At 41.8% G+C, this 14,587-nt stretch overlaps 1 protein-coding gene across 1 annotated transcript in view; it reads left to right on the top strand.

The window, feature by feature from the left end:
• LOC134649584 (cytochrome P450 4V2-like) overlaps positions 1-14,129 on the top strand; it is a 61,574-nt gene extending 47,445 nt beyond the window's left edge. The window contains exons 4-8 of the mRNA XM_063504401.1: positions 7,022-7,076; positions 11,902-12,106; positions 12,283-12,434; positions 13,079-13,258; positions 13,880-14,129. Coding sequence (XP_063360471.1) covers positions 7,022-7,076; positions 11,902-12,106; positions 12,283-12,434; positions 13,079-13,258; positions 13,880-14,112 — 825 coding nt within the window. The 3' untranslated portion in view covers positions 14,113-14,129. The remainder of the gene's footprint in view (positions 1-7,021; positions 7,077-11,901; positions 12,107-12,282; positions 12,435-13,078; positions 13,259-13,879) is intronic.
• The last annotated feature ends 458 nt before the right edge of the window (positions 14,130-14,587 follow it).

The following is a 14,587-nucleotide window of genomic DNA, read 5'->3' as shown; positions in this document are numbered from 1 at the left end:
CTATTTAGGCCACCTAATACCAGCAAACAGCGCACTCAACGCAATTATGGAGGAGAAGAGGCACGTGATATTTTTTCCCACACCTGCAATAGTTATCTTTCTAAATGAACTCCATTTTCCTTTTTTAATCGTTATCATGCATAGGGGGACGTTGTCACTGATATCTGATAACCTTTGGAATACCTAATTCGTGATAGATACATCTTCATCACTGTGTGCCTACGCGGCCATATGGCCATAATACCCCAACTTGAACTGGCCATCTCTCCTTTTCCTCCGGGAGAGAAGACCACGCCTAAAATCAAAACAAGTTGATACTTGAGCTTCATTCTTATTTAGGGTAGAACAATACTACAACCGTATACTTTGCACCAAGAGCAAATAACACCATTAGAATAACACACTACCACTAGCATCACCACCATGTAAAATATGAACCCTCTAAGAAATGTTTGCACTAGTCAAAACAATCAACAAGGATTTTACGTACTTTTACAAGTTTTTCCCCCAAAATTTTGGCCATATCTTTGCTCCCAAGCATAACGTACTAAACAAGAACTAGCGACATCTAGCCATTAGAACCATGAAATATTTGGATGGGCAATCTCCCCCTTATGGCCATCTACCCCGGAATTACCCTACATAAAGTTCAACTTAAGTTTTGACACTTCAATGATGTGGCGTCTGAATGACAGCTTTTGTGTTTGACACGGCGTGGAAAAGGTTAAATTAGGTTACCTACATTAAAAACGTTCAGTTCACTAGATTTATTAACCTTTTCGACGCCGTGTCAAACACAAAAGCTGTCTCTCAGACGCCACGTCACCGAAGTGTCAAAACTGAAATTGAACTTTATGCATTTGCACCTAGGTTTATGTTGCTCTGTGGTCTATGACCGATTAATACGTCTTTGGCGTTGGACCTGCGGTGCGTATATATCGGTCATTGGCGTCCAAAAGGTTAAAACTTTTAATTGAGTCGCTTAACTTCAAACTCGGCGTAAAACCATCTGTCAGATTATGCGATTTTGGTACTTATTAAGAAAAGGTAATAGGGTAGATATTTGCTGAGAGGGTCGAATGGATTTACTCGAGTTTATATTGCAGACGGTGCCGTTTGGTTTAAAGTTTTGGGCCGGCTAGCCATTGAAAATGGCGGCATCACATCTTTTTGGATGGCTAATAAGCTATATATAGGTAAGTACGTATATATAACTTTAATCCTATGGTTCCAATAGGCAACATTACGATCATACATGTTACTTCTAAATACACTAAGGTACTACCCTATTTTCTAACAGTCGTTGCTGACCCGGAAACCTCTGAAGTAATATTGAAGTCCTGTATGGAGAAAGGCTACGTGACTCAATTCATACGGACACTAATCGGCAATGGCAGTATATTTGCTGCAGGTAAAGGCCCCAGTACACAGTGGTGAAGGATGGGCCATCCCACGCCGGCGCCATTATGTACAGGGGCAATGGTATACAATGGCGGACGACCGGCCGTCAGTTGTCAGCCGTGGTGGGCAATCGGGAAGTCGGTTTTTTTGGCACACTTCAAATGAATCGTGGCGTACCGTGGCCTGTGGTGTTCACACAGTCGCCATTGTTTGTTTAGTTTGACGTAAATGCTACTAAATACGCTGTCAGTTTGACAGCTGGCTGGAGAGACCAGCTGTTGTGTATATTGTATGTATATGTATATGTGTCGTAGTCAGATCGTATAATCCGCCGTATTACATTACGGCTAGCCGTTTTACAAAACAGGGGCGTTTTGAAATGCGGCGGTTCGACGATTAGCCGGATTGTCATTGCGATACGTTCTTCAATAAGGCGGCCTACGTTTAGCCGCATCGTATCTACTATTTAGATTGTAGAGTGACCAGTTCTTTCGGTCGCCTACGTAACCGGAGTTTGACAATGTTTGCAATTTAATTTATTTTTACCATGGTCCCACCGCACTACATGTGTTTCTTTTCCAAAACATTTCCTTCACAACTTAAATAGACGGAGCCCCGCTAGCGGGGCTCCTATTTCTGGGCGGTTTGCCCTTCGGGCATCTGAAGCTACCTAACGAACCTAACCTACTTACCTACCTACGCTTTTTTCCCCAAAGTGTAATGTTTTCACGGACGTCTCACTAAATCAATAGGTAGGTAGGTTAGGTTCGTTAGGTAGCTTCAGATGCCCGAAGGGCAAACCGCTCAGAAATAGGAACCCCGCGAAGCGGGGCTCCGTCTAGTTAAGTTGCGAAGGAAATGTTTTTTGAAAAGAAACAGTCCGACGCACTCCAGATTTGATGGACACCCCAGCGTTTGTCATAGTTTGTTGTTGTTATGTCAGGCAGCGCCACGAGTGTTAAAAATGGGAACTAAAAACTGTCAAAGCGGCGGCTAATGACTCGCTGTATTACATTACGGCTAGCCGTGTTGAAGAACGTATGGCGCCGAATACATTCCGGCGGATTTTCATTCACCCGCATTCAATCCGGCTAATCGTCGAACCGCCGCATTTCAAAACGCCCCTGTTTTGTAAAACGGCTAGCCGTAATGTAATACGGCGGATTATACGATCCGACTGCGACATATGCACCATTGTGTGAACACCTACGTGATGTTAGCCTACAGTTGCGCATTGCAAAGCATGGCTTGGCATGAACATTCCTTCACCACTGTGTACTGGGGCCTTAAAATGTAACCCTACATAACAACTTCTTTCAATTTACGTTACCACGCCGAAAGGTACATACACATAAGTATGATAAGTAGATTATAGGATACGATACGAGGTTTTCCTTCACCTATAGGTACCAAACACGTGTAATATCTATGTCTACGCACGATAAATATGAATAATTATAATTACGTAAATTCCAAGAGAAATCGAGTGCAGTCGACCTCCGGGTTGAAAGCCGCATGCATTCCGCTCGGTTACGCTTTTTAACCTATGAATATTATGACAAGAGATTAAAAACAATTGATGGTTTAATGACTCGATACACCTTGGCATCATTGCATAATTAGGTACTTACTACCAATTTTATTTACAGTTGACATATGGCGACCGAGGCGCAAAATTTTAGCTCCAATCTTTAGTATGAAGAACCTTAACGAATTTGTAAAAGTGTTTAATAGACAAAGCATGATCATGGCCGACATGCTGGGGCCGATGGCTGGAGGCGCTGACTTCTCCGTTTGGAGATATTTTAATACTTACACGTTCGATTCAGTTTGCGGTAAGTACCTAGTTAGATTGTTTTTAGATAACTGAATTATATAAACAACGCTTTCGGGCATCTTTAAATATCTCAATGTGGTATAAAAATCTTCTATCCAGAATATGTATAATACTTAAAAAATTCACATTCATTTTATGCAATGGCACATGAGCTACGAGGGTAATTTGAGAAGTAACTTGTTTCGCCTACGTATAGATGGCGTTGGCGTCAACTCTGTATGTATTGATTTAGTTTAGTAATTAAACATATTTAATATGTGGCGTTATGTCATTTTTGGCAGGAATTTGACATTTGACAGTAGTTCAAACAAAACTGGTCTGAGTTACGCGGGAAAATGGAGAAAATTGGAATTCGTGGAGTTTTTCAGTTCTTTTTTTGGAAGGCAAAACTGTGAAACAAATCCATAAAAGGATTTTACCTACGTTGGGTAGTTCGTGTCCTTCCTAGGGAACGATTTGACTTTGCGTAAATGAGTTTAAGCGAGGCAGGACATGCATTAAAGATGCACCTCGCCCTGGAGTCCCGAAAACAGCACTTTTACCCGAAATCATCGATAAAATCCATGATTTAGTTTTAGCCGACCGAAGATTGAAAATACGCGAATTAGCTGAAGCCACAAACATCTCTTCTGAGCGGGTGCATTTTATTTTACACGACGATTTGCACAAGAAAAAGCTTTGTATAAGGTAAGTGCCGCGATTACTGACTCCAGAACAAATGCGTATTCGCATGTGAACATCTGATGAAGATTTGCAGGTGTTTAAAAAAAATCCAACAGATTTTATTCGCCGTTTTGTTACTGTGGATGGAACCTGGATCCATCACTACATCCCGGAGACGAAACATCAGTCGAAACAATGGGCTGGTCATGGTGAGCCAACTCCAAAGAAAGCCATATGCATTCCGTCTGCTGGAAAGGTGATGGCGTCTGTGTTTTGGGACGCAAAAGGATACTTTTAATTGCCTACCTGGCCAAGGGAAAAACTATAACTGGAGCATACTACGCATCACTTTTGGATCAGTTACAGGCGGCAATAGCTGAAAAACGTCCAGGTTTGGCAAAAAATAATGTGATTTTTCACCATGACTACGCTCCGGTGCATTCAAGTCGTGTCGCTGCACAAAAATTGTCGGAGTTACGATTGGAACTTCTTCCACACCCTACTTATTCACCAGATTTGGCTTCGTCGGACTATCACCTCTTCCCGAAACTGAAAACATTTCTCTTAGGGCGAAATTTTAAGTCCGATGAGGAGGTTATATGGGAGGTCAATGCGTATTTCGAGGCCCTTGAAGAAACGCACTTCCGTGAAGGCATAGAGATGTTGCAGACTCGTTGGGACAAGTGCGTAGAACTTCGGAGGGATTACGTAGAGAAATAAAATAAATACATTTGCAATATTATTATTTTTTGATATGAAACCAAGTTACTTCTCAAACAACCCTCTTATGTCAATATTAGCTAAATCAGCGGTCGGCAACCTTTTAGCAGCCAAGGGCCACATAGTAGTTAACAAAGTAGACGCGGGCCGCACTTGTTAATATTTATGATTTTATCAGACATTGTCGTTTGTCAATATTACATACTAAATAGCCAGGGAGGCTCGCGGGCCGCAAGTGACAGGTTCACGGGCCGCACGCGGGTTGCCGACCGCTGAGCTAAATCATAAAGGATAATCAATTACCAAATTTTAGGACTGTTCAAGAGAGTTCAAGCTTTGTTCTAGCTCGATATTGTTAATGCACTATGTGGTGCTTAACGCTTAACACAAGTGGAAAATATTAAGACACCTCACTTGCTTACAACTAAGGTTTTTTTAAATATTGGGTTTTTAGAAACAACATTAGGCATCGATTTGAACAGTCAAAAGAATCCAAATCACAGCTTCCTCATCGCGTTCGACTTCGCGTCGCAAGAACTGGCAAAGCGAATGGTTTCACCGTGGATGTACCCGGAGTTCATTTACCGGCTGCTGCCGAGATACAACAAGTTTGTCTTTCACAGGAAAATTATACGTCATTTTTTTGATGAGGTATGTACGAGTACTAACTACGAGGGCTGATTGAAAAGTTCGCGGCCTGACCATTAAAAAAAAACTTTTAAATTTTTTTCTGCCGCCATTTTGAACTGTCATTATTCAGTTGTCATCCCGCGAAATTTGAATTGTAAGACATTGTAAAAATAAATTATACGTCTGATTTAAAAATAAGAGTCAACAGATTTTTCATAATGGACAATTTGGAGCAACGTGCTGTAATTAAATATCTTCATAAAAAAGGATTGACTCCAAAACAAATTTTTGAAGATATGCAGTGTACATTGGGGCAATCCTGTCCATCATATACGACAGTAAAAAAGGCAGCTGAATTCAAGTGGGGACGAGTCAAAATCGCAGATGACCCTCGCCCCGGGAGACCAACCACTGCGACCAATCCACATAATGTGGCAATTATATGCGAGATGATAAGGCAAGACCGACGATTAAAAGTAAGGGAAATAGCTGACATCGTAGGCATCTCCTATGAAAGAACCCAAAACATTATAGTCAACGAATTAGGTTTTTCAAAGGTGTCGGCGAGATGGGTTCCGAAGCTCCTTTCAGTGGAACAAAAAATCACTCGTCTAACAATTTCACGCGACTGTCTCGACTTGTTTGAAGCTGACCCTCAAGACTTTTTGGACAGATATGTTACTATGGATGAGACATGGGTCCATCACTACACGCCCGAGACTAAACAGCAATCAAAGCAGTGGGTTCGTGCTGGATCTCCGCCACCCAAAAAGGCAAAGGCAATTTTGTCGGCGAATAAAGTCATGGCATCAGTCTTCTGGGACGCAAAGGGAGTAATAATGGTTGACTATCTCCAGAAAGGTACCACTATAAACTCGGACTTCTATTGCGACCTTTTACGCCGATTACGAGAAGATCTGAAAGTAAAAAGACCTGGATTGTTGACAAAAAAAGTTCTCTTTCACCAGGACAATGCACGTGTGCACACGTCAATAAAATCGATAGCAGAAATTCACAACTGTGGGTTTGAATTATTGCCCCACCCGCCTTATTCGCCTGATTTGGCACCATCGGACTTCCATCTATTTCCAAATTTAAAAAAACACATGGGCGGTAAGAATTTTTTTACCAACGATGAGGTCCAAGCAGAAGTGGACACCTATTTTGAAGGCCTGGAGCAAAGTTTCTTCAAAAGTGGTATAATGGCTTTGGAATCCAGATGGAACAAGTGCAAAGAGCTCGACGGGGACTACGTAGAGAAATAAAAATATTAAATAAAATTTTTGGATTTGATTTCATACTTAGGCCGTGAACTTTCCAGTCACCCCTCGTATATACTTACCTCTTAAAAGAGTTTTTTAAAGTTTAGGTTGATTCACGAAAGCTGACGCGCATTGACTTTGACTGTTAAATACAAATTAACGGCATCACGGATGAATCTGCCCATAACTGACGGATTATTATGTTTATGATATGATATTCGTAAATGACTAAATGTTCAATGTAGAGCAAATCCTTCCTCTTGCCTCCTACCTACTACACTTAGGGCTCATTTAGACGACGCGCAAATTCGCATGCGATTTTAGTTACATTGCGGACCTCTTGCGGACGATTTAGGTTACAACAATTCAGCCGACCGATCAAATAAAATAACGCAATATACCTACTGAAACTCGCATGTATGCATCTTGTACAAAATGATCTACAATATCTGTTTTCTTTATCTTAGCCAATTTCTAGGTATTTAACTTCGTCCCTGTTAATTTACAGGTAATAAAAATGAAACAAAAACAACTATCTACATTTCAAAAAGGGGACAATAAGGGTAAGTGTGAACCTGAGATTTAGAAGTTTATTTACGGGACGTACATTTTAAATATCTAAGTAGGTTGGAAAAACATATAAATATTCTAACCAATTTTTATAATAGGTACATATTTTAGAAAATTCTCAAGTATGGCGCTCTGCCAAGTCAGTGCAAATGCAAACGTAGCGTGGTTGGGCTCTAGTTTGCCTCGTTTTGAACACGTCAAATTATTGTAGCCTAGGTGTTCTTCCGTCGTCGTTTTACCATATCTATACATATAATAAAGCTGAAGAGGGTCGAAAGTCTGTACATGGAAGATATTCGAAAAAAAGTTAGTTGGGGATACTTAGAATCGATAACAGAACACGTTCCAACAGTTTAGAATTTTTGTCTGTTTGTCTGTTTATCTGTTTATTTGACCGCGCATCACGTGAAAACGGCTGAACGGATTTTGATGCAAACTTTACTAATCTGTCAAGAAAATCCCTGGCCCTATTTTAGGCTAGAAAAATTCAACCCCTAAAAGGGGGGGTGGCCACTACACTCAATTAAGTTATGTATGCACCTGAATCTTATGGCGCTAACTTAAGAAAGTGGTGCAAACTTTTTTTTTTGTGTATATACTTTGTAAAAAAAACAAAAATTTTCTTAGTCAATGTCAAACGTCTTTACAAATACATATTAAATCACATTTATAGACGGGTCCAGCGCGGGTCTATTGACAATAATTAACATTACGCGAAGTGGGTGGTTTGAAAATATGATGTCTACCCCAAACTTGAAACTTTTCCATACACTTTTCGTCGGGTAGTTGCACAAATCTCTGTTTTGACATTTTGTTGGGACATCAGTTAGCCGCGACCACGACCAGTGAAACCTGTGTCGAAGCCGAAACGTCAGTAAATAAAGGTAATAAAATAAATTTGGAGATAGGCCCGTCTATAAATGTGAGTTGATATGTGTTCAAAACGCGAAAGTTTTTAAATATTATATGTCTTTGTAAGTGTCAAACAATTTGGGACTTGCAATTTATTCTATTGTCCTGTGTTTAAGCACTGACACTGACTGACAGCCTGGACGCTTCGGGCCTTCGGCCCTACATGGAGCTCGGCCTTCGGCTTTCGTCCGTGTCGCAGTCGGATCGTATAATCCGCCGTATTACATTACGGCTAGCCGTTTTACAAAACAGGGGCGTTTTGAAATGCGGCGGTTCGACGATTAGCCGGATTGAATGCGGCTGAATGAAAATCCGCCGGAATGTATTCGGCGCCATACGTTCTTCAACACGGCTAGCCGTAATGTAATACAGCGAGTCATTAGCCGCCGCTTTAACAGTTTTTGGTTCCCATTTTTAACACTCGTGGCGCTGCCTGACATAACAACAACAAACTATGACAAACGCTGGGGTGTCCATCAAATCTGGAGTTCGTCGGACTGTTTCTTTTCAAAAAACATTTCCTTCGCAACTTATCTGAGCGGTTTGCCCTTCGGGCATCTGAAGCTACCTAACGAACCTAACCTACCTACCTATAGATTTAGTGAGACGTCCGTGAAAACATTACACTTTGGGGAAAAAAGCGTAGGTAGGTAAGTAGGTTAGGTTCGTTAGGTAGCTTCAGATGCCCGAAGGGCAAACCGCCCAGAAATAGGAGCCCCGCTAGCGGGGCTCCGTCTATTTAAGTTGTGAAGGAAATGTTTTGGAAAAGAAACACATGGAGTGCGGTGGGACCATGGTAAAAATAAATTAAATTGCAAACATTGTCAAACTCCGGTTACGTAGGCGACCGGAAGAACTGGTCACTCTACAATCTAAATAGTAGATACGATGCGGCTAAACGTAGGCCGCCTTATTGAAGAACGTATCGCAATGACAATCCGGCTAATCGTCGAACCGCCGCATTTCAAAACGGCCCTGTTTTGTAAAACGGCTAGCCGTAATGTAATACGGCGGATTATACGATCTGACTACGACATCCGCACCAAAATTTCACGTAAACCATTGCGGCTGTGTCCCTGACATAGCCTCTCTACATTTTTTTTTATCAAAAAAATTTCGCGCTCGCTACGCTCGTGTTTTTAATACGATTTTAAAGGTTAAGCCTAATTTGATAAAGGTGGCATTCTGGGCATCCTACCGAGCGACTACTACTACGACTTAAGAACTGACAGCCTGGACGCTTCGGGCCTTCGGCCCTACGCGGAGCTCGGCCTTCGGCCTTCGCATTTAGACACTGATACCATTGTTCTGTGATTAAGTACTGACATCCTGGACGCTTCGGCCCTTCGACCCTACGCGAAGCTCGGCTTTCGGCCTTCGCATTTAGACACTTATACTATTGTTCTGTGTTTAAGCACTGACAGCTTGGACGCTTCGGGCCTTCGGCCCTACATGGAGCTCGGCCTTCGGCTTTCGCATTAGATATCCACGCCAAAATTTCACGTAAACCATTACGGCTGTGTCCCTGACATAGCCTCTCAATTATTTTCTATCAAAAAAATTCGCGCTCGCTACGCTCGCGTTTTTTACTTTTAATATTAAGCCTACTTTGATAAAGGTGGCATTCTGGGCACCCTACCGAGCGACTACTACTACGACTTAAGAACTGACATCCTGGCCCGAAGCGGAGCTCAGCCTTCGGCTTTCGCATTTAGACACTGATACCATTGTTCTGTGATTAAGCACTGACATCCTGGACGCTTCGGGCCTTCGACCCTACGCGAAACTCGGCCTTCGGCCTTCGCATTTTTTAAACACTTATACTATTGTTTTATTTTTAAGCACTGACAGTCTGGATGCTTCGGGCCTTCGGCCCTACATGGAGCTCGGCCTTCGGCTTTCGCATTAAGGTGACAGTCCATTTCCAACCGCAGCTGCACTACTGTTCATTTTACTATGGAAATTGACAGTAACAGCGACGCGTTCAGTACCAGTAGTGCAGCTGCGGTCAGAAATGGAATGTTACCCTTAGATATCCACACCAAAATTTCACGTAAACCATTGCTGCTGATCCGACTTATTTTTCTACAAAAAAATTTCGCGCTCGCTGCGCTCGCGTTTTTCATACGATTTTAAAGGTTTTAGGATTACTTTGATAAAGATGGCATTCTGGACACCCTACCAAGCGACTACGACTTAGGCCAATTTTTTAATTATAAGTTTTTAATTTAAGTGTTATTTATTAAATAATATTAGTCCTAAATTCGAAAGTTTGTTAGGAAGTACGAATTTCTATGTGTATATCAGGGATGTAACGGATGTGGTTTTATCGGAACCGAAAGCGGAACCAGATGTTTTAAATTTAGTTTATCGGAACCAGAAACGGAATCGGAACCGAAAACGGAACCGGAACCTGAGTCAGTACTATCAGTAGGTATACATTACACAACACAACACATACGAATAGGTACTTTAAATTCGAAAACACGGATAAACCAGAACATCTAATTACTGCAGCACGTGGCAAGCGGGGCTATGAACGAATGACTGGTATAAACCTGTTTGTTTTTGATGTACGCCGCTCATGTCCCGCTGCCGCGCTAAGCATTGACATCCGATATAACTTCCGTTTCAAAAGTGACGGAACCGGAACAGAAACGGATGTGTAATACCAAACGGAAGTTCCGACTTGACGGAAACGGAAACGGAGCTCTGTAACATCCCTGGTGTATATTTCTTAACTTTTCATGCTTAGACTGATTTGACTGGAGGACAGAATTGGGTGATATTTGCCATGGACATGATTTGGATAGGTACAGTCAAGGACGTAAAAATACAAAAGTAGTAATGTATTGTCCGTTATACACCTACTGCTCTGTGTCGTTTAAATCACCTCTAATATTGGGATAAGGGCAAAAAAAAACTATTGGTTTTGGAGTGTAGTTTTGTTTAGTGGTAGGTACCTACCTAATTGTAAAATATTTTATTTGGACTTCAGTCCGCTAATCGTATCCATCTGTCAACTTTACTTCAATTTCCGCCTCCGGGAGAGAAAGAGAAATTAGGGATGAATTAGCTTACTGACACAGACCGAATTCCACGCGGGCGGAGCCGCGGGCACAGCTAGTACTCAAATAAATGTACAATTCTCAGCTTTGTATATATGTATACCATGTATAGAAAAAACAGTTTCATATGCAGGGCAGGCATGAGTTTAAATAAAGTTCTTATAAATTGTGATATTGACATATATAGTGATAGCATACCAGTAATAAAAAATAAATTAACTAGATACTTCATGGGTGACAATAATTCTGGCGCAGGTCAGGGCTCGGTGCATTATTGAATGTGTATTACTCGCAAAAGGTTTTTTCTTTTTTCTTCTCTTCACTTATTTTTGTAAACATAGATCATATACATATAGATCATCTGTTCTTATGCTTTGTGAACTTGTATGTGTAACTAAGTTGGGCAAAAACTTTTTATAAAATTGATTGTATTTCTATAAGTGAGAACCTATAATTGGCTCTGTGATTCTATTGTAATTTCTGGATATATGTAGCGCTGTTGGTTTTCCATGTACTAAAATAAAATAAAATAAAATACCATTGCCCACACTGTTAACTTTACATCGGTGGACCTTATGCCTTTTGCTGTTTGTACCTATTTAAATTGGTATCAAAAAAAAAAAAAACTACAATTGCGCTTACAATACCTTTTAACCTCGTAAGTCCCCGCGTACTTATATAAGTACAAATTAAATTTATGAAAGAAAAAAATAATTTATTAAACCAACATAATAATACCAGCATATTAGGTACCTTCAGATCCACAGCGCAGGCTTCGTTTATGAATACTGTAAGTGCTTACGACAAAATGTACTCAGATTTCGACCATTTTGTACAGATATCAGCGAGACTGCTCCAAAAACATTCCTAGACATGATGATAGAGTCATCAGACCGCGTAGATAAGAAATATTCCGACCTGGAGTTGCGCGAGGAGCTGATGGTGATCGTGTTGGCCGGCACCGACACCTCCGCCGTGGGCGCCTCCTTCGCCGCCGCCATGCTGGCTCGCCATCCCCACGTACAGGAGAAACTACACCACGAGTAAGGCCTTAGTATATTTTGTGAGCGTCTGCGATATGAGGCATTAGCTCACTATTTTTTTCTCGGAGTGTCAAGTACCTACGTGACTATGCGTGGTTGCGACAGTTGCTGACACATTGGCGTAGGCCTAAAGAAGAAAAAGTGATTAGTAAATATGGTAATTACTCTATTCACAGGTTAGATGTGGTGTTCGGTAAGTCAGACCGAGCTTTGACCGTGGAAGACCTGCCGAAGCTCAAGTACTTGGAGGCGGTCATCAAAGAGACTTTACGGCTGTACCCTCCCGTGCCCGTCACGGCGAGAGAAGTCATGAATGATGTCAAATTACGTAAGAAAATGAAGTCATAAGTACACAAATTGATGTAAATCATTTGTTTAAGTTCAAAACAAATAGGTCCCGGTACCTATTGATGGCCATGAGCGGAAGGATGAGAGGTCCAGGGTCTACCGCGAACTACGTTCAACGTGTTGCCTCTCTGTCGCACTTGTAAATTCGTACGTAAGTGTACACCCGGCAACACGTCGAACGTGGTTGGCGGTAGGCCCTCTGAATTTAGATTTACGTGATTCTGTTACTATAGGTATATATAATATACATATAAGTACTTATAACGTGCAGTCTCTAAAACAGTGTCGTATGCACAAATATTAGACTGCAGTTAAAATTCTGATCCTTGTAGTAGGGTTCCCAGGCTTCAAGTAGCCTGATGTTGCCAGGCTTAAAAGCGGTGCCATTCCTCCACCAGCTCCCTGAATGTTTCCCTTGCAAATCTGAGTGAGAACCTATAATTGGCTCTGTGATTCTATTGTAATTTCTGGATATATGTAGCGCTGTTGGTTTACATGTACTAAAATAAATAAAAAATAAAAATCTTGCAATCCTCAAATATTCGCCGTCAAAAAAATCACATTAAAAAAGTTTACATCAACAAAGTACAAATAGATTTAATATTGTCCACTATTATGACCCAGCATCAGGCACCACTCTGGTGGACGGGGTGACTGTGGTGCTGAACATCTGGGCGACGCACCGCAACCCCACCTTCTGGGGAGCTGACGCGGAGCAGTTCCGCCCGGAGCGCTTCCTGGAGGGGCCGCTCAAGCACCCCTCGCAGTTCCAGCCCTTCTCGCTGCCCATGAGGAACTGCCTTGGTTTGTTTAATAGCTAGCATAATTCAATATCATTTTCATCGTCATATCAACTGGAAAACAGCCATATGTAGAGATCAAACTTACCTTTCACTAGCTGTAGATCACATCATTGGTCCAACTTGTTCAGCCTTATCTGACTTTGCTGAAGGTTCGCAGTGGCCACTCACGTAGATTTTTGCTCCACCAGCCGTGTAGTTGTTGTTGATGTTGTAGAGAAATCCAAGATTTGATTGATATAAAAATGGTCCAGAACTTAACTGATGATATTCAGAAGTGTTCAAATCTATTGTGTTATAATTTGTTTTTTTTCTTAGCCTATTTGTGTGTACCACTGCTGGGAAAGGCCTCTCCCATGACTCCCGATTTAGCACTTCCTCCGGCCAGTGGTTAAGGAAGGCGTCAAAGTCGTCCGCCCATCTCTGCCTGGGCCTGCCCCGCCCACTCAACTTCGTCGGCATCCACTTGGTGGCTATGTTAGCCCACCTATCCGGATGCATGCGATAGACGTCCCATTTGAGCCTGGCGGTTTTTTTGCCAACGTCAGCAATACGGGTTCTGTTCTAGAGCGCAGCGTGGTGTTCTGGACACGTTAATTTGAATAGGTACTTTAATTTTTTTCAGGATACAACTACGCTATGATGTCGATGAAGACAATGTTGGCCAACATGCTGCGCCGCTACAGGATACTGCCGCCTTCGGACATGGACGAGCACAAGCTCCAGGAACCCTTGAAGGTCTCATTCGACATCATGATGAGGGACATGGACAACTACGAAATAAGGCTAGAGGATAGAACGGAAAATCAGTTTAGCGAGGGGAGACTTCTAACCAATCAAAAAGAAACAAGCCAATAAAAGACTTATTGTTAAGAGTGGCCAATAACTATACTAACCTAACCTAACCTAAACTATGCGGTAATTTTAAAGTTTACGTTACGAGTAGACTATTCAGCTACCACAATACATATGCGCCATATAGCGCCATCTTGGTCGGCGGTCAAAATCAGGGCCACGAGTTTTGTTGAACTGTGTATTTCCGGTATAATCAATAAAGTGTTTGTAAATATGCAATTTTTTTAAACATTCGCTCTAATTTAAGTTACCTATTTACACAGACAAGACATCCTCCAGATTGAGCATAGTAGCGCTACCCCCTCTGCCACAAATATACGGTAGTTTTACCCCATTTTCGAGTCAAAGTGTCTTTGTGTGACGTCCGTGTCTTTGAACGGACGAATCACGGCACGGGACTCGCTCACCTCGCCCCCGCACCCCAGTATTTTTGGCAGCATGGGTTTCATGAAATAATTGCTCTACCTACACTCCGTCT

Source organism: Cydia amplana, chromosome 7, assembly GCF_948474715.1.
Source record: "Cydia amplana chromosome 7, ilCydAmpl1.1, whole genome shotgun sequence".
Taxonomy (NCBI): domain Eukaryota; kingdom Metazoa; phylum Arthropoda; class Insecta; order Lepidoptera; family Tortricidae; genus Cydia; species Cydia amplana.
The sequence above is the reverse complement of the archived record's forward strand: the minus strand, read 5'-3'. Positions and strand labels throughout refer to the sequence as shown.